The sequence below is a fragment of the Epinephelus lanceolatus genome, chromosome 9 (assembly GCF_041903045.1).
Source record: "Epinephelus lanceolatus isolate andai-2023 chromosome 9, ASM4190304v1, whole genome shotgun sequence".
NCBI lineage: Eukaryota > Metazoa > Chordata > Actinopteri > Perciformes > Serranidae > Epinephelus > Epinephelus lanceolatus.
Window position 1 is genome coordinate 30,071,214 of NC_135742.1, and position 20,952 is coordinate 30,092,165.

Consider the following 20,952-nt stretch of genomic DNA (forward strand, 5'->3'; position numbering starts at 1 on the left):
TCCACCTTTCAGACTGTGACTGGCTACTCCACTCAGGTACTTGGAATTGTTTGGGATCTGTCATCACTCATGGGCAGCACCTGAATGTCTCCAGGACTCTTTGTATAAACTGTGGTCAAACTAAATCAAAAATGATTGTAAACTTTTTTTTTTTAAATATTATTCCACATTTAAGTTTAACTGGATTTCTACTGCTTGTTTTTATTCTAATAAAATAATTGTGACATTTGCTGAGTCTAATCAAGCACAATATCTGGCACTAGGGCTGTGCGATTAATCAAATTTGACATGCACCAACGTTACAACATAACTGATCTTATATACATTTGAGTTATTTCTATTTCATAAATGTATACATATTAATCATTCTATTTCTTTTGTTGCATTTATTTTTCAGTTGAAATATGCTCAAGGAAATCCAGTAAATGGATGTTTGTTGTTTGTTAATGAGTAATCATGATCTTAATCATTCTGATTATGATTTATATCTATAATCAAGCAGCTCGATTACATGTGGGACTATGACCACGTACACCCTCAACTGCACCTCCTCATCGAATGAGCTCAGACAGGTAAAAAGGGAAGTACTTGACACTTTATTGCATCGCTCCACTAATACATAGTGCTCCACTCCCTCAGTAAACCAACAGCTTCCAACAGATGTTGCTAGGATTCAGTGCAGCGTCCTTGTCGATACCTCCAGTCAAGAAATCAAAATCTGCTTACAGCATGTACAGTATGTGGGTTACAAAAAGTACCTGTAACAACATTGTCCAGTTTTCAAACCCTTTTCACTGGCTCAGGAAAAGCTTAATGATCAGGGAGGGGAAAGAAATGCAAAAGTTAAGGCTTGATTGCAAAAGCAAGATAAATATTAAACTCAATGTGATGGACTTAAAAAAAAAAGAAAAAAAGAAAATGAGCAGCTCCTATTCCTTCACTACGCAACCACGTGTGTACATCAATCTTTCCTTGGCATTTGAAACAAAGACATTTGGGATCACACACATACACACACACAGCTGGCATCTGACTTTCTATCTAAATAGACATCTACAATATGACACACTGCCATAAAACTGTGTATATGCCCCCTTTAGGCCTTGAAGCATCTTCAAACCGCACAATCTACCAGCATCAGTACATGTTTGGCTACAGTTTAGGATTAACATATAAAATATATATGTTTTGGTTTACAACTGCCAAAGCCACTGTAGAGATTTTTGGTTTGACAGGACATTTCAAATGACAGTTCACATTTCAAATCAAAGCGTAACTTCGATAATATAAAATTCCTTAAAAAAAAATTAAATATAACAAAAGATAGAAAGAAGAGCTACAAATGGTCCCAATATTGCAGTGGTCGTGGTGGCGAGCTGTGGGCTGGCAACTGGGCGCAACTTCTGCTTCAGTTACATAACTTCATCTCACTTGAATAACTTCAGTTTATATCGTAAATGTAAACTGGAGACCTTAAATCAGCGATAAGGTCTCTCTTTTGAGCAGAGAGGCAACAGAGATTAACAAAAGAGTCAAACACTAAACTGTACACATAGCTTTAGAGTTTAATGTATAATGTAAAGAGAACGGTAAAAGCAGAAATAGTGTTTTGCAACTAAACAAAATGTAACACTGGTGTAAGTGGCTCAGTAAACGAGGCTCATTCTCGTTATCCAAGCCCACCAAGACCAGAGTTTAAAGTCCGAAACACTGTGTATATGCACAACAACGAGTTTTTGTAACTTTTCCAAGATTTTACACAGCAGTGTATTCACAAAAGTTTCTGTGATCTAATGTGATGTTGCTCCTGCAATAAGTTGTGTGTCCTTCAGAAGAAAGTCCAAGAGAGAAAACTGAGTCAAAACTGGCAAACTGCGCTGCAATTATGAAGAAGCGATGACCTGTGGCTTGGAATGATTTAAGATGGTCGTTTACTTCAACTGTGGAGTAAAGACACTTCAAATGATTAGCTGCCAAAGAAAAATATCCAAACTAAACTATAAATCATTGCACTAAAGAAAAAAAAAAAAAAGAGCCAGCGAGGTCTTTAAAACCCAACCTCTGTCAGTCGCTTTAACAGCAGCTCCAAGATGCTCCCAGTGAGACTAATCAGCACAAACATGGAGGGCTTGCTTACAAATATTCAGCATGGATGTAAAAAATAACCCAAAACGGTCAGTGTCAGTTGCTACGGCTTCACAAACCCAAAGAAATGGAAGATATGTCGGTGCCAGCCCAGACCTCACCACCACGTATGTGACAACTTCTCTAACATTAATACGACAATGATGCCAAAAAGTTTCTGAGAAAAGAGACAGTGAAATACAGATAATATGCAACAGTGAGATACACAACTGTCGCGTAAAAGTTTGCATTAAAAAGGGCCGAGACACGAGACACATAAACGGGACATTGTCTTCTCTTGGTTTCTGCATACAGACGCTCCCTCACCGTCTGTACGCGTTTGAATGTGCGTCTGCCGGGCTTTGTTGTTATGTGATGCACGGTGCGGTTCACTCGACGGTCACAGACTTGGCCAGGTTTCTTGGACAGTCCACCTATATTTGAATAGAAGAGGTTGTTTACTATATGACAAACAAGAGGCATGTAAATGGACTATGAACTATCAAGGACGACTGACCAAAATCATAACAAAAACAGCCAGTGATACGACTTAAAATGCCTAAATCCTCACTTCTCATCACTCAGACTTCAGATACTTGGACATACTTAGAAAAAAACAAGGAGGGGCGGGAGTACAACAGAGCTGTGTGCACATAAATGTTTGCCTCTCTGTCAGAGCAGCAGATAATTTGGCGCAGTTGTGAAGAATTACCAACTTAAATACAAGAGCTAACTGGGCTGTGCTGTCAGGACGTCTCTCTGAAGTGAAGTGCTCTAAAAGCAGCATCAACACTGGCTTTATTTACAAGCTGTACTCCAGCTAAGCTGTTTACTTTGACCTTTGCAGTCCTGCAATACAGCAAAGTCAGTGAAGTATACAAAAGGGACGACAGCCAGTCCAATCTGGATTAAATAGGAAGCTACATCTAAAAATGGGAAAAGAATAACAACAGTAACACTAATAATATGCTGTGACTCAGTTCAAGTTCTTCTGTACTATCTTGAATGCATAGGTGTGTTCACACTAACAATTATGGCAAAATGATGGTGTACTCATAAAGGTGGACACTTGACACTTCTCACCCTCAGTGGTCGCCATCTGAGCTACATAACGGAAAAAGAGGGACAACCAAACCTTTGAAAACGGCAGCCAAGATAGCTGCAGCAGTTGCGGTTGCTCTGGTAAACAAGCAAACAAGCTGGCAGATATTTTGGCGGTTGACAACTGTGGTCAAATGCTGATAGGAATGCTCCATCAGGCTGCAATTTGCCATTTAAAAAAAGACGAAGCAGTCAAATATTATGATCGTCATTTCCGATAAGTGCACAGTTATGCTCGATTAGTGACAACACCCTACCCTGCTGAAATTCACACACTTCGTACAAGTGCATTGTGTGCACAACGGAAATCTCTGAATTGAGACGTAGCAATAGTGATAGTTTTTGTTGCTGTTTAAATACCAAATGTCTGAATCTGTACACACACACACTGAGGTGTTTACATGTAATTGCAATCCTTCCAACGTGGCAGCTAAACTCACTGTCACCTTCACTTCAGTGTTCTGAGTTAGGAAGTTTACATGCTCCGACTGAAGGTTCGGTTACGTGTTTGAGTTAGGAGCACTGTGATCTGCACATATAAACACTGCGCGCTGTTTATTTCCTGCGGTGGTTCTAAGTGCCTTTGCCATCAGAGCAGTCATAGGGTACACAGCCAGATAATCAAGGACACTGAGCTCACAGTTACATCGAGTGTAAAAATGCATCTCACTCATAATGAGGTGCAGCTTCTTTTGGACATTTCACCTCTAAATGTCAAAATCATTTTTTCTCAACTTTACTTTATCAGCTTGTACACTCTTATTGTGACTCTTTTCCATTGTGAACAGCATATGTAAACATTGGTGTATTGGTAATACTGAAAGTAGTTACAGTGACGACTGCAGATGCAAATGGAGGAGATGTGGGATTTGAGAAACTGATTATTTTACTGCATTTTTGTGACAGATGAGGTAATTCATCTCATCTGGTAAGACAGTCAGGATTATCAGTTACAGCTAAACCTGGAGGGACGGTACTTACGTCGTAACCTCGGAGGACCGCCAGGTGGAAGGACAGCAGCTGCAGCGGGATGACGCTCAGGATGCCCTGCAGGCAGTCCACACAGTGAGGCACTTTGATGGTGCGGCTGCAGTTCTTGACGGTCTCGTAATCGTCTTTGTCACAGATCACGATGGGGCGGCCCTGTAAATCAAACAAAGCAAATCATCTTTCATTGTGCTCCCAAACCTGGATCTGAAAAATACGTCTTGGTTGATTTTCACACCTCCTAAACCCACATCTGCTGCAGATTACTGACAGAAATGATGTCATGCTGAAACGACCCCACCCTTGTATTTATTGAGGTGAGGGATCAGAGGTGGGGCACAGACAGGACTGTGAAAATTAACCTAACATGCAAAATGTGCTGTATTCATCAAGTGTTCAGGGTGTGAAGAATTTAAAAGCGGATTTGTAGATTCTTCAGATGTTGTGAATCACAACAACAGAAAAACAAAACAAAACAAAACACGCTTGGAATATCAAAATTCAAATGAGTTGTTGAAGGCTCCGTTCAGCATGCAGGCACATCAGATTTGTTTCTTGGATCAAATCTTTAAGGCAGGCTGTCTGCCTTGTTATGTAGAAGTGATAAGATTGTATTTGTGTGTCCAGACATCAGCAACATCTCTGCATGGGTTGCTATGGTAACGACACAGGTGTCAGTAGCTAGTAGCTATGCTGGTGATGTGGCTTTAAATTGTGGAAGCATGAGAACAATTCATCTGTCAAGTCAGAACTCCATCTGCATCTGTCCGCTAACTGTTGTCCTCCATAGCGCTCTGCTACCAGGGTGTGTGCAGGTATCAGACACTTATATTTAATTTTTTTAAAAACCTTCAAGATAATTTAAAACCAAATTTAAGACTTATCTTTGGACAAATCCTCTTTATCTTTACCTATATTTAAGCATTGCAAGTAAGTATGTTGTTGTATATGTGGTGCAGAGGTATGTGTTATGTAGGGACATGGTACTAGAATGAGTGAGGTTAATCTACATTATGCTAACAGGTAGGAGTAAGTATAAAGTTACAAGACAGTATTAGGTTCAGAAGTAGCAGGTTAAAATATCTGTAACAATCGAAATGTGGACTTTCACGCAGAACAGCTTGACTCATTTTGACAAAAAGAAATTACAACAATGGATAAATGAACTTAAAGCAGCTGTGCGGAACTTTTTACCATTAATAAAACTGTCCCTAGTTCGTATCACCCCCCCTTGAAGATCCGCATATTTATTTGAACCCAACAGCGACAAAAAAGCCTTTCTCTATATGGCTATTTAGTGTAGCCTCGCACGGGTCGGACGGACAGCGGAAGTCAGCAAACCAGTATACGGCACCCGAGGCGGAAGTGATTCTACTCACCCGCAGCGGCCCGCAGTCATTAAACCACAGAAGAAGAAGGAGCCGTGTTTACAGAGAGTATTCTTCGAGTAAGCGGTACGCAGCGGGCATTGCTGAACACATAACAGTTTTACCAGTGATGTATCTATAAGGACTTGGCTGTACTTTTGATGTCATGGCGGATAACGAAGGAGCACCATCTAAAAGAAAAAGAACAGAAGAAGGCTAAACGGGACAGTGATAGGGCTCAAGTCCAAACGTGTGTAAACCTCGGTCGGGCATTCACCAAGTGGAGAGAGCTGAGAGATTTGAAAGGTTTTAAAACTGATCCCGAGTTGGCCCTTTTCCTAATCGACAGGTATGTAAGTTTTGTTTTTATTTAGAGAATATACCGCAACTTGTTAGACGTTGTTTCACTTCAATATATGACGACATGGAAGTTATAATCAAGCTAAATGTAGCTGATGTGAACCGCTTTTGTCTAGTACAACAAATGCCACAAAATTCTGTGACTGTGACCATGAACACGTATATACAGCAGACAGTTGTCCTCAGTTTTTAAGAAATTCAGAGCTACACCAGAACATTTATGAACAGGTCTTACCTTACTACTAACTTGTGTAACATTAGCATGTTTCCACTAATTACTTGGACTGGCCTAACGTTAGTAGCGTTAGCTTTGCAAGCGAAGGCTACAGGTAAGAGCTTTGCTGTGTTAGGATTAGATCAGAACAGAAACACGACAGGAGAATTTACGGTTTCCACTAATTACTTGGACTGACCTGACGTTAGTTAATCCTCTTGCTCTCCAAAACAAATGCATGCGGTAATTGCCAGTTGCAGTCAAGATTTTACGACACCAGGCTGTGGGTGTCATACCGCTTCGACCAAAGGGGCGCTATAATCAACGAAAACGAAAAGTTCTGCACAGCTGCTTTAAATAAAATGTTTGTGTCAATTAAAACCTCACAAATTCAAATTTAAGACTTAACGGTGATTTTAAGGGCTGAATATTTATAAAATTGAGTTTCAGACATTTTAAGACTTTTTAAGGACCTACAGACACCCTGTGCTGGTGGCAGCATAGATGCTGCTCAATTGATACATTATGATAGCGGCAAAATCATCCGGACTGAGATGCACATGTAGAAATCTGAATGTAATCGTATTGTTTGGATATGATTAGCAAAAATTGCATTTCATATGATGATGTTCTAAAATCAATGTGAATACAATCTGAATACGCCAAAAAAAATTATGTGGGTTGGCAGGCAGAACAAGGCCTAAAGGCTGATCTATGCTTGGGTGCTCAACACTGATGAAGAGTGTCACTCGACAGAAATTATACAGTTGTGCAACGTTTTCAATTTATGCTTCAGCGAAAGTTGCAGTCTCTCCATGATAACCATAGACTCCTTGTGTTTTTTAAGTTCCCATTTCTATCGCTGTATAGTAAAGAGTAATCTGCACAGAAATGTTTAAGTTGTTTAAATCACACAAATATCCCACTGTATATATGTGTTGATCTTATCAACATTATATTTATTGATTGATCAGCCCCCTGTCTGTCTGTGAGTGGCAGATTCCCCTCACTTGCTGCAGTGGGTGGGGAAATAAAATCAATAAATCAAACGAGAAATTAAACACAATCACTGCTGATTCCTCCTGTGTGCTAACATTAAAACTGTTCTGGTTCAGTAAATGGCTGCTAACAGTCAGCCTGGTGAAGGCAGTTTGGCTGGCCGCTGTCCTCTTAGCTCCCTCGGAGCTGCTGCTGACACACGGCTGCTTCTGTGGACAGTGACGCTTAATGCAGATTGGAGTCAGTGTGGATTTAAAAGTACTGACTCCAAGGCAACATTATTAACACTACCAATGATATTGTGCAACAAAGCGACATACAAAGATTCTCCATGTGTGTAGTAAGTGAATAGTAGTAGTAGTAGTAGTAAGTGAATAGGGCCAATCACTTGGGTCTAGGGCTGCAACAGAATATTTAAGACTGGGTCATTTCACATTAATATTTTCTCAGTTCAAGTATATCAATTTTTAGGGTATGTCTTACCTGGCGGGCAACAATTTGCTGCAAGGCGTTCTGACATTTGACGTAGGTATGGTCTCTCATGATGATCATGATGACCGGCATGAGTTTATCCACCAGGGCCAGGGGACCGTGTTTCAGCTCTCCGGCAAGAATGCCCTCTGAATGCATGTACGTGATTTCCTTGATTTTCTGCATGAGATGAAAAACACGTACAGATTAAGAAAATCAAAGCTTACATTAGCAGTCAATATGGTTTACATTTCAAAACATAAAACCTCATTCCATCTCTGTACTAACACTATGCTTCTTAGACTTGAAGTTCCTTTGCTCAGTATTTTATTATTCAAAGAGGAGGATTAAGATGTACAGTCAGAGACAATTATCTACTACAGGAATCCAACATCATTGGTGTCTTAGAGTACAAAGAAATAAGTAAAATATGTCTTGCAGTACAAAGCCCTCCAGAAACACCTGGCAGTATTAATAGTGCTCACATTGGAAGAAAAAAAAAATGTAGATGAAGCTAGCGGAAACAAAAGGTTGTACTTGCTCACCAGTGCTCCTTCCAGGCAGGTAGCATAGTGGTAGCCTCTGCCCATGATCAGTACACTCTTCTGCTGGTACAGCTCTGTTGCCAACTTCTGGATCTCATCATCCAAACTGAGGACCTCCTTAATCAGATCTAACACGGACAGAACAGCAAAACACATGTGATTGAGGATTTTTTTTGGAAAAGCGGCAAAAAAAAGGTCAAAAAAAGAAGGAAGGAAAACTGCCCTGCGTAATACTGGAGAAAATACGGAGTCAAAATGTTGCTGCTGTCACATGCTAGTATATGGACTCATAATGTTGGGCAAGGAGCAGCAGAGAGGCCAGACATTCCTCATTACTTTACCATTAGTGACATGCCATCATATGCTTTAGATCCGGAGAGGCATGCAAGAGCCTACAGCCAACAGCTCTCTCTTCTCTTCTGATCTCGCTCTCATCACTTAGCTTTCACTTCCAAGGGGATTGTTTGAACAAACAACAAAAATGAAACAGGCTTTGGATGTACTTGATCTTTGCTCCGTGAGCTGGTTTTCCATACATATCCATTTTTAATCTCACATGTGATCTGGATTTCTCTTTTTGAGCACTTGTGCCTTGATTTACCTGGAAGCACTCGCAGACCCTGGATTATCTCTCGGCGTCTGGGCTGCATGGAAATTCTGTCATCACACATCAACAGTGCAAACATGATCAGGGCCACAAACTGGCTGGTGTAGGCCTGCAGAGCAAAGAAAAGGAGAGTTGTGCTAATGTTAGCGTTGTATTGCAATTCCTGAATCACATTTACATATTTTTCTCATTCACCGATTTATACAGAAAAACTGCTGTTCCTTGACTGATGCATGAATGTAGACATGGTCACAAAACGACCACTGGACGCTGCAATATTGCTTGTTGTGACCTGATTACTTCAGTACAGTAGTTTTCCTGTTTGCAGCTCAATATTGAATACAAAGATCTGCAACCAGATCCTGACTTGAGCCTGTCTTTCAGCAGAGTTCTTGGACTCTGTGCTTCTCGTCTCCCTATTTTGATAGTGAACTCTGTCTCCAGCTAATAATCTGCACCAGATGAGAAATGGAAGGAAAGGTGGGTTTTAGTGCATGCCAAGCAGCATTAAAATGTATGCAGTTCAGCTCACTAAAGCTAGTGCTGCTCATCCTGGAAAACTTGGTGAACAACACACATCACATCAGAGAGCACACCCTCTGATCATTCTGGAAATGTCACCGCTCACAACCCCAGCACATCTCCGTGCCCGCCGTCATTGCCGCCCACTCGCTCTCTCTTTCTCTCTGTTCCTTCATCTCCGAGCACGTTTGGAAGCCTTCCATGCCCATATGGGAAATTTAATCAGTGCTCGAGAGAAGCCAAGTCATTTCACGGGACCCTCCAGACTCAGAAATGCCAGTGTGCAGGGCCAAGAAAATAGCTGTAAAACCTTTTACACTGTTTTTTTCCCCTCCTGACAGCACGCTAACCACAGTCCCTCAGAACTCTGACAGTCTGTGCTGGCGGGTCAGATGTGGCAACATGTTTAATCCACATAGTAAACTGTGGTGTTTTCTGTGTTCATGTCACCAGCTTTTAGTGTTTTTCATGCATGACATGCCAACCGTTACCCTGCAAAGATAACCGCCCGTACATACAGCTGAAACTTGAACACATTTATATCAAACAGACACAGTTGTGAACTAGAAAACTTTGTAGCCCTGTAAATTCCCAATAGATACTGCTACATAATTCATGAAGCCTCTCTTCCTCCATTCAGTCAGTTGTCCTGCCAGAAGGATTTGCCTTTTGATAGCATCAAAGTATTCTGACTCAGCTTTTTCCATAAATCTTGAATATGATCAAAGGAATTGGAAAAAAGCTCTTTCACTTTTTCTCTTTTCCAGTTCATAAAAAAAATTAATTAGCATGAAACAGAAACATAGAGCCCAAGCAGATGAATTTGGGGTCATTTAGCAGTTGGGTGCGATATGTGTTCTCTAGTGATTTGATGAGCTAGGTTGTGTAGCATTTGGTGGAGTTGGGTGTGGGTGTGTGGCCCAGCCAGCCAAGCAGTAAATGATGGCGTCTCTGAGGCGTGCTCTGGGGCTTTGGAGCAGCGCAAGAGTCCCTGAGCCAAGCCCAAGGGTTGGGCCAGGGAGGGACCTGCTCCACTCTCTCTCTCTTCACTAGCTGGGGCTGGGGCTCCACTACTTCTCTGCTCTGCTCTGCTTTGAGTCCAAACTGGCAAACCCTTTTGGTTTTGGGAAGCGGGTGGGGGGAGAGGCAGAAAACCAAGGATCCTTGCTTTACATGAGTTGAGATGAGAATATCAGGCTTCTTAAACTCCCCGAGGGTTCAGAGTGGAGGAAAATGTCAGCTTCCAGGAGGCGGGGCCAGACTCACAATGGAGTTTTCATCTGGGTTTCATTCAGTGTCAGTGGGCGTTGAGTTCATTTATGAGATGATGCAACAGATCGGTGTACAGTTTCCTCAAACTCAACACAAAAAGATCAGTTCACCCAAAAAATAAGTATGTGTCCTCTAAACTGGATGCCATCTATCCATGAAGATATTTTTGGTTGATCTGACGTAAAGTACACCTCTTCACTCAGAGGAAAATGCAGCAGTTCTAATGAACATGTGCTTGTGGCGAGAGAAAAATGGACACATTGTTCCTCTAAACGGAGGAATAAGTTCAGTGGGGCTTGGTACAGTATGTAGAAATCTACGTATAAATATCTGCTTGCTGAATACATCTTATCCAAAAGTATTGGCAAACACCCCTTAGTAACATGTTAGACAAATTGGCAGGTGTACTTCAATTAAAACTAGGGCTCCAACTAACTATCTAACATTCATTTTGCTAGTCTCCTAGTTCAGAAAGTGTCTATAAAATATTGCAAATTCGAAAGGGCCATCCACACCAAGAAAGATAACTTCAACAAGGGATATAACAATAAAGACATGAGCAACCACACTGAGGAACGGTAAGGTTGTGTATGGTGCTGCATGCTCCAGCTGTGTCAGTAGCTTGGGGAAACGAATATCAATGACCTGTTATTGCTGTACGCTGTTTAGAGAAACAAACAAGAAAATGAGTCAACATCAATTTGATGGTATTCTGGGGATCGTCAGTAATGACAAAACAAACTCCAGAGACCCCATCAGTGCCGTAGACTGTCTGGATGTGCCTTATGTCTCAGGTAAAACGATGTTTATTTCTGTGTAATTTACAGCCTAACATTACGTTATATATGCTTCTAGCAAGTTGTGTGCCACAACAACCAAGACGAAGTGATTAAAGTAGACCACTTGGAAAGTGTTTGCTTAATGACATGACACCCTGTAAATTGGAATGTATTTTTAATGGCTGTCGGTGTTTCTATTGTTCATCAAATTGCTCTTAAAGTGATCCCAACAATATCGTTCAATACTGTAAATGCACATTTGTAGATGTAGATACTGTAAACATTCCCTGGTTATTGCAGCTTGTTGGAATACATAAAAACAGGCTCACCTTGGTGCTGGCTACTCCAATCTCAGGCCCGGCGTTGATGTGGACTCCACAGTCGGTCTCCCTTGAGATGGAGCTGCCCACTGTGTTGGTGACACCCACAGTCAGAGCTCCTCTCTCCTTACAGTAGCGCAGGGCCATAAGGCTGTCAGCAGTCTCTCCTGGAGAATTGGCAGGAAAATAAAAACACAACAGTTTATGTGATGTAAGAGTTACGACAGTATAATGATACTGATTTATTAGTTCGTTAGGAAATGGTTTTTGCACCATGCAGGACTCTGATTTGAAACAGCTTTAGAGAAAACCCCCACAGAAGTATCACACACCCACACATCTTGAAAAAAATTATCACACTAAAGAAACATACAAACATTCACAGGACTACAGCAGAGCAAATACAGAAAACTCAACTGCACTGCACAAGCTTGACTTGACCACTTTGACTCAAGATGAACACAAGAAAAGATAAATCAGGAAGAAGCAGAGAGGCTCCCAGGGATGGAAAGTGGACAAATGGGGAATGTGCATTCGATCAAGTCCAGATGACACCGGCCTCCCCACCTGACTGGCTGATGAAGAAGCAGACATCGTCTCGGAAGACGGGAGTGTTCCTATCCAGGAAGTCACTGGCCAGCTCCACCATGACAGGCAGCTCGGTAAGCTCCTCCAGGACCTGGCGGGTCTGAGAAAGCAACGGAGCACTGCTCAGCATCATTCTGTTAAAACAAGCCAGTGGAGCTCGGACCGGAGAATGTGCCAGCGCACAAACCCCACACCTGTGTCCACAACACAGACATTTCCTCCTAGTCTGATGGATTCAATGTGGATGGCAATACAGACATGTTTCCATTATGTGCATTTCCAACAAAGAAGAAAAAGTATTTGGTTAGAGGCCACTCACCGCTACCCCGGCATGGTAGCTGGTGCCGCAGGCAATAAGGATAAGTCGCCGACACCTCTGGATCTCTTTGATGTGGTCCTTCAGTCCACCCAGTGTCACTGAAAAGCAAACAGATGATCCATCATCCTGCTCCATTAGTTTCCACCTCATTAAAAAGGGGCACAAAGAGCCCACAAGACAATGTTTTAAGAAAACAACCATCTATCTACAAGTTATTTTCACATATTTTGCTTTTTTTTTTTTTACATGTATATAGCTTGATTAAATCTATTGAACACCAATTTATATCTTGGATACAAACGTAACTCCTCTTGTTTTATGCAGTGTCATGCAGGCAACTGAATACATCAATGTATTTATATGTGCTTTCCTTCTCAGAAATGCTGAATAGAAGACATTTGAGCATGTGTCTGAGCGACATGCATGAAGGGACAGAGTGGAAAATAGTGCATTAATAGGTGTTTAATTACATCACTGCCCCACTGAGAAAACTAACCTGTGTTGTTGTCAAAGTTGATTCTCCCCCTCATGGTGTTGACCACAGACTCTGGCTGCTCAAAGATCTCCTTTTGCATGAAGGAGCTGTAGTTGCCTGTGGAGGGAGGATCAGAAATCAGGGGAACATTCGTAAAACACTAGTTAAAAAAATAAATAAATAAATAAATGCCCCTTAAGAACACAGTGATGGACTTTTTATAAAGTGTGAGCCCACATGAGGCAGTCTGAGACGGGTCTTGTTGACACACATTAAGTACCTGAAAATGCAAACCACAGGCTCCTGGAGGAGTAAGAAAATCTTTACAATGTTTAACTGATATTTAGACTGTCCTGGAAATGTAGGGAGTTACTGTCTTTTTGTTGCTGTATTAACATATTCAGAGCCACAGGGTAAGTCATCCTTTAAAATGAAAGAAAACAAACATTAGACATGAGGGAGATACTGGTTTTCCATCAATAATAAACTGTGACAGTGAAATATACGACCGTTTTTCAGCCTGCTGCTGACAGCAATTTGGGTCATGCAAATTAGGTTATTCAGCAGAAAGGCTCCAGAAACTGAAACGGAGGAGAGAGGCTGAGTAATGACAGGACCACAAAGGAATGTTGAGAGCAGCCAACATAAGTTTACCTCTGCCCTCTGCTGGATTACAGAGGAAGAGTCGGCGGAGAAAAAGGAAATACAAAAATCCCCATTTTTCATTGTGTGGATGACAATGAGGTTCAAGTGTTGTCTTTCACCTTTAAGTGTGTTTACATACATATTGGATGAACAGTATTCACTGTCCACAAAGTCCACCAATTTAAGGACATAGCAGCAATATAATGCAAAGTATTTTCAATATGATTAATACATTTCGGTCTCCTTTAGAGCTGCACCCATTACGCTATGTGCTAGTTCCAGCTTCTCACATTTGCGGCTCCTTTTTGTCATATGACCGTAATATTTTTAAGTTTTGGATTGTTGGTCAGATAAACAAAGTTCAAGACATCACTTTGGGCTCTGGGAAGTAAAAGGCTGTTTTTCAGCAAATCTTATCAACTTTTCATGTACTGAAAAAGTAATCAAGAAAATATTTGGCAGATTAATCAATAACAAAAAATCCATTTATTTACTCTCTTTATAAGAGTGATGTGAGAGGATCAATACCTCTCTAGGGTGAAGTATCAGTATCTGATATTAAAATATCAAACGAAATAACCCAGTACTAAGTAGTATCGAAACTTCTCCAGTCAAACGATACCTGTATTCAGTCCTTTTTGTGGCCAGATCTAGAAAAAAATTACTATTTGTACAACTTTGCTTGCAGCCAATCACTGCAAGCGTTCTTCGATTTCATGCGATGTGCAGTTGGCCCAATACCACAGCAGCTACAGTCTGTGGCGTGGTGAAGTTGAGGGTGGTGTATTTGACAGAGCTGGCACTTCAGTGTACTGAGATGCAACCAAAATGTTGGAATCTAACTTGCTGATTACTTCAGGTAAGATAGGTGGGTAACTTACTGGACTAAATTACTCATCTATTGTGTGTTAAAACAATAGGCTATAAAAATAAAACCCATTGGTTTGTGCCCCCCTGTTTTACAGCCTCGAGTTTGGCGTTTTGGCTGTTGCTTTTTTTTGTTTTGTTTTTTTGGTAGCCAAAGGTGGCCATATTTGGGCAAGAGGCTGAAGCTGTGGAGGAGCGAGGGGTGGATCTGGCTGAAAAGCTGAGGCGACTATCGGCAGACAACCTGTCACCCAAAGTGGCCCGCCGTTACCTATACGCAACTTTAACCCTTTTTAAAATGCAAGTTAAGTGAGCTGGGTGATTACGTAAAAATTCACCCCCGTACAGTTTTCATGAATGTTGAAATTAGCTATAGAGACCAAAACCATGTTTTTGTAACAGGCTGTAAACATTTTTATTTCTGCTGTAAAGTTGGGCATTTTCACATTGGGTTCTATGGGGACTGACTCACTTCTGGAGCCAGCTTCAAGGTGCCATTCAAAGAACTGCAGTTATTTTGCCCTTCTGTTATGGCTTCATTTGTTAGCCCCAGAGGAGTACTGGTATTGGTACTGCTATCATAATTTTTTAAACAATACCCAGCCCTATAACTCTAGGAGAAATATGAGGCCACAGCTAACAGTCTGTTAACTTAACACAAAGACTGGAAACAGGAGAAAGAGCGAGCGTGGCCCTCTGAGTAACAGAATCTACTTTCCAACACTAAAGCTCACAACTGAACATGTTACATCTTGTTTGTTGATCTGCTTAGAAAAAAATATTTTTAAAATGACAATTAATCCTTTAATGGGAGATTGTGTGCCAGAGTGTGTCTTGGCTGAAAAAAGTCGCCAGGCAAACAGCAGTGACTCTGGGAAGTTCCTGGTCCCAGCCAAGAAAACAGTTTTGAAACATGAGAATTAATCTTCTCATCTAACTCGCGACAAGAAAGTGATAAAGCATAATACCCAAAATGTCTAACCATTTGTTTAATTTGGGGAACTCTGTATGAAAAGTACAGTACTCCCTACACTGCTCATAATATGTGAATGTAAAAACTCTCAAATCAAAAATGATCACTTTAACCTTATTAACCTTGGTTAAACTTCCTGTTAAAATCCTGTGTGTTAGCGTATGCAAAGAGAAGGAAGGTGAGGGAGAAAAAGACCTGCAACACAGGGGTCATTTTAATGACAGTGGCTTCCCTAGGGGGCCAACTGATCCAGCAGGGTTGTAACTAGCTGGATGATAACAAGAATAGCCTATGGGCTGGATGTTAACAGCCAGCTCAGCTATATAAGCTGCCAGTCTCCCAGTAAGATTTACACAATAATAACAGGGTTAAGGACATAATTATAAGGCAGTTCACTAATGATTTATTTCCAAATATGCGCAGGAGAAATGTATGGTGGGGAGAAAATGACAAGAAACAAGGCTGACCTTCCACTTACCCTTCATAATCTGCTGCAGCTCCATCTGCAGGGTCTGGATGGCACGGGCTGGATAGTCCCCGGTCTTGCGTTTCATCCTGTGGATGGACAGCCGGCCGTCACTCACGGCAGCCACGTCGTCATCCTCCAGGAAGATCACACGGTTTGTGTGCTCAATCACTGCGCTGTTGTAATGAGAGAAATGGACAAATAAAAAATACACATCAAACACTCCACAGATAAAACTGAAATGTATGGGACTGTGGATGATTTCAGGATGCTGTAAAAGGTGGATGCAAGGACACAGGTATCTGCTTGCCTTGCATCAGAGGCAAAGTAGTACTCCACAGCTTTCTCATCCACAGGGAACAGGCAGGTGTCCTGGTCCGTCCTGGGCAGGGCAGTACAGCCCTTCTTGTCTTTAGCTGTTGAGGTAAAAACAAAAAGAAGAACTGGGCCTTAGTCACACTTCTTGTGCAATCACACCTGGACAAATTAGACAAACAAAAACTTAAACTTACAGGAACGGTAGAGCACAGGAATATGATCAGTAGACAGCTTGTGATCACTCCTAACTCCAATCAGCAGGGGACTCCCCCTCCTGCACAGTAACATTTTTATGAGCCAACAATACTTCAATCTGCAATAACTCACAAAAGTTTGACAGCATCAGTAAGCATATACCTTGTGACGACAGCCTCTCCGGGGTAGTGGACACTCTTGAAGACAAGGGCAAAAGCTCCCTCCTGGCAGGTGCAATAATAAACACATCAGACAGGCTCTTTTATCTGCTCATCACATCAGAGGCAGCCGTGTGCATGAGCAAGTCCTTACCAGCTGCTGGGTCACCCGCTCCACAAGTGTAGCGAAACTGATGTCATCACTCTCCCGGTTGTCAAACATGTACTTCACCAGCTTGGCAATAGACTCTGTGTCAGTCTCTGACTCAAACTCGTAGCCTTTGCTCTCCTGTGGCAATGGAGGGAGAGAAGGAGTTAGTCCTGTCTCCTGTCAGAGAGATCAAAAGAGGTCTAGAATAGCTTATAAAAAATATTTACTCACCAGGAATTTCCTCAGGTCTTTGTAGTTGGTGATAATTCCATTGTGGATGACAATGAACTCTGCAGACCAGACAGATTATCAGAAACTTTAAGATATCAAGACACCTGCAACCAGGTCAAAAAACAGTGAGCGATTTGCTATCTTTCCATCTTTAAACACAACTGACCATTACTCTTGTCAGATCTATGTGGATGGCTGTTGACAGGGCTTGGCACACCATGGGTGGCCCAGCGGGTGTGAGCAATGCCGAGGTGAACATCAAACTCCACATCTAGGTCAATATCCTGCTGCTCTGAAAGTCAAACAAACACATGCCAATACAGACGACATTTTGTACCACAGTTGCACCACAGTATACAGCATGACACATCGACATGGTTTCATTTGTTAATGGCTGATTCATGGCACTTGGCTTACTGTTGATCTCCTCATCAAGAGCCTTCACTTTTCCACGTTGCTTGATCAGCTGGATGCTTTTGGCATTTTGCTCCCAGTCCTTGCCATTGCCACCGTCAATTCCCACACCTAACAAAATAATAAGAAGAAATAGCATGAGAATAACAGTGATCATAAGTCCTTCAGCATAAAAAAAAACTACAGTGCTGTTACCACTTTTCAGGTAACGTCCTGTTTTTGTGGTCTAATGTCAGAACAGAAGTCCAACACAACAAGCTGCTACACTCAACTAATACACAGGAAAAAAGTATGAAGACTTGCGTGTAATGCAAATGGACTTCACATACAGCACCCCATTAGTGGTGCAGTAAGTCTAACCCAGCATCATACAGTTATGACTGTTCAATTATTCACAGTGAACAACAGTCTTGCTTTATGCTCCGAACTCATTAGAGCAAATAAACAAAACATTGAGTGTGACTGAGAAGTCGTTCTTGTGTTGCATTACTGTTGTTGAACCTAATGTGAATACTATCAGCAATTTGGTGGCATTATTAGAATAACTGTCCTGGAGACAGACAGTCAGGGACAGTGAAGGACAGAGGACAGATAAAAACAGTTTTGTAGATATGAGCATTCTCCATCTCGCTCACCAGCTGAGTCGTAGCCTCTGTACTCCAAACGGCGCAGACCTTTGAGGAGTATCTCAAGGATCTCACGGCGATTCCTTGGCACATGGTAGTTGAGATAGGCGAAGATTCCTGGGGAGAGGAAGGAACACAAGGTCAAGATTCAGTGCTGGTTTTCTATATAACGAATTTCAGGCCTCTAAAGCAGATTTCTGTTCATATGTCTTTCTTTAGAAGTATGCTTTAGAAGTGCAGCTGGAGGCAAAGATTGATTGAAATGCCTGTCAACAGTGGTGCATCCATGTTAAAGTGTTAGCTAGCTGTCAATTCAGTGCTGTTTTGCTGCTGATTCTGACTGCTTAATACTGTTGCAGTCCTGCACCTCTAGTATCACCCAAATGAATCTGGACCACTGCATGTGGATTTAAGTAAGTACGTAAGTAAGTTACATTTATTTCTACAGCGCTTTTCTGTTCTTATTCTTTTAAGGGTCACTGTAACTGATTACAGCAATAACCATTGTGTAATACTATACACCATGAAAGTGATCTCATACTGTTGCAATCCTAAATATAAAATATATATCAGGATTTGACAAATGTGCGCAAAAAAACAGAAAATATTATGTGTTCTACTGCCATTACATAAGGCAAAACCTTTCTTGGATTTGTTTATTTGTACAACTGACCAAACCAAAACATGCTATATTCATACTGTCACAATACAATTCCACCATAAGTTAATATTGTAATAATATTGCCTTTCCGATCTCCACTAATGACAAGAATGAATGTAGAGGTGGCTGCTGAAACCAAGAAGAATGTAATGTGATTCCTTCAGAAGTGGGACAAGCATTACTTAGTCATGTCACAGCCTCTACTATTTCCTTGACTAAAAATCAAAAAGAAACCAGTCTTACAAGAGCACTGGAAAAACAGTTTTCTGTGTGGGCAGTAAGACCTGCTTACAGACAATGGGGTATATCTATAGACTCGGCATTTCGCAAGCTGATATTTCTGCCTGGGGAGGAGGCAGGAGTGCCACAGCGACACAAGAAATCTCATTCAAGATGTTTTGGTTCTGGTCTTGGTCCAAGATGCTTGTGTATAACTATGACTGACAATTAAAACCATCTTTGCAAAAATCTGCACATCATTTTAAGACAGTTACAGTGTCACGGTGTAAATTTGACTGAAATTAGTCTGTGTACAACTGACTCAAACACTATTATTGTGCAACAACAGATCCATATGAATCAAGACTTAAGCAATTCAATGATAAATCCCAGCAATAATTAGCAGTCTTTCCTGCAGATATTTGGCATCCACAGCCAGTGCAATCTTTACCCAGTGAATAACTCTCACTGACAGGAGTGTCACCTTAATTATCCAGAGGGGAGGCATGAAATACAGCCCTGTTACACAGCTAAGCACCAACAGATAAATGCAAATATAGAGCCAGAGGGCTGCCTGGTTCAACAGAGCATTCATTCAGAAAGGCAGGTGATGGAAGAAGGCAGTGGGGGGAAAAAATTACCAAGGAAAATGTTGCAGCAAGTAGGCGCACAGAGCATAAGACTGACCTTTGCTTAACAAACAGCAAAGTGACATACTGTTGTGACGATAGACGTTAATAGAGAAGTATTTGTTTTGATAGCCTAAGAATAACAACTGGTCTATCTGGTCTTTACAGATGAGATTATAGTGACAGTGATGGGAGACAGAGAAGCATCAGTTATCAGGCGTGACTAAAGGAGACAGACAATGCGGGGCAGGGGTAGATATTATCCAAAAATCTTAACTATAATAGGAACTACAATTCCCAAACTGACAAAGGCAAATCTTTTCCAGGAACTTTCTCAATAGAAGTTTAACCTTAGTGCAGTATGATGGCGACACACGAGTGTAACATCCAACCAAAGGACACCTCTTTTCACGCTTCCATTTTTTAAGCACAAAACATATCTGAAAGACTCTAATTAAAACATAATGCCAGTATCAAGTCGCAGCTAGTCCACACGTTTAACGCTAGATAGACAAACCGGTGTGACAGAGGTTTAATGGAAAGTTACGCGATGGACGTAATGTTACCGCAAACCACGCAACCTGCGTTAGCAGGAAGAAACATTTTAACATTACTCCAGATATCGTCTTGCCATTAGACACTGTTGGCTTCAAATAAACATAAAGGACGTACAGTTAAACGAAACGGCGGTTGCTTCATATTTGGCTGGCTAACAGCATCAGCAGCACCAGCTCATGCTCGCTAACTCCGGTTAGCCACCCTTAGCTAATATCATGACTAGCGCCTTTAGCCGACCCTAATGATGCTAGCAGCATTTCACAGTAGATTATTCGCTGTCCTCGTAAATAAAGGATAAGGTATAATTCCTGTGTAATAATATAAAGGTATAATTTTTTCAGTACTTACCACACATGTCTACAGTTTGGCTGCCAGTTACAGCTACTCGGGTAGCTGGGAACGCCTGTCAAATAAGCTTCGCCCCCCTCCCTGTTCGCACTGACTCAGAGCCAACCGCCTTCTTCCATGGCGCCCTCTGATTGGTCCAGCAGCCTGTCAGTCAAGTTGCACCCACCGACGCAGGCAATCCTGACGTGGCATCAGGATGCAGATCCGCGCAGACCCTGCTGCTGCTGCTATTCAGCACACCTTGAGTCAACATTACTGCGCAGTGACAGGCCTGCGTTCTCTGCCAACTGCAGATTGATGTCAAATCTGGTCAAACACTGCAGCATTATAACTAACTGTTGATTAATTGACTAATCGTTTAATTAAATCGTTTAAAGGTCTTGAGTCCAAAGTCCTGCAGCACAACCCATTTTACTGTTTCAAATGTGTATTTTAAAAATCAC

At 41.5% G+C, this 20,952-nt stretch overlaps 1 protein-coding gene across 1 annotated transcript; it reads right to left on the reverse strand.

The window, feature by feature from the left end:
• Positions 1–830: 830 nt before the first annotated feature.
• On the reverse strand, positions 831–20,628 carry gfpt1 (glutamine--fructose-6-phosphate transaminase 1). The gene is made up of 19 exons (XM_033620025.2): positions 20,510–20,628; positions 18,104–18,211; positions 17,472–17,579; positions 17,221–17,346; positions 17,055–17,113; positions 16,827–16,961; positions 16,677–16,738; positions 16,514–16,593; positions 16,312–16,417; positions 16,014–16,177; positions 13,072–13,167; positions 12,576–12,673; positions 12,236–12,356; positions 11,678–11,835; positions 8,770–8,884; positions 8,169–8,296; positions 7,636–7,803; positions 4,207–4,368; positions 831–2,558 (listed from the first exon to the last, which is right to left on the reverse strand). The coding sequence occupies exons 1-19, from the start codon at positions 20,514–20,516 to the stop codon at positions 2,514–2,516; spliced, it is 2,046 nt and encodes a 681-aa protein (XP_033475916.1). The 5' UTR covers positions 20,517–20,628; the 3' UTR covers positions 831–2,513.
• Between the last annotated feature and the right edge of the window lie 324 nt (positions 20,629–20,952).

What these genes read in the sequence shown, in the direction of transcription:
- gfpt1 (XM_033620025.2), bottom strand. An exon ending in AGCGGGTGACCCAGCAGCTG is followed by an intron (nt 16,739 to 16,826) that starts GTAAGGACTTGC and finishes TGCACCTGCCAG; the next exon opens with GAGGGAGCTTTTGCCCTTGT. An exon ending in CAACTTTGACAACAACACAG is followed by an intron (nt 12,674 to 13,071) that starts GTTAGTTTTCTC and finishes TTTGCTTTTCAG; the next exon opens with TGACACTGGGTGGACTGAAG.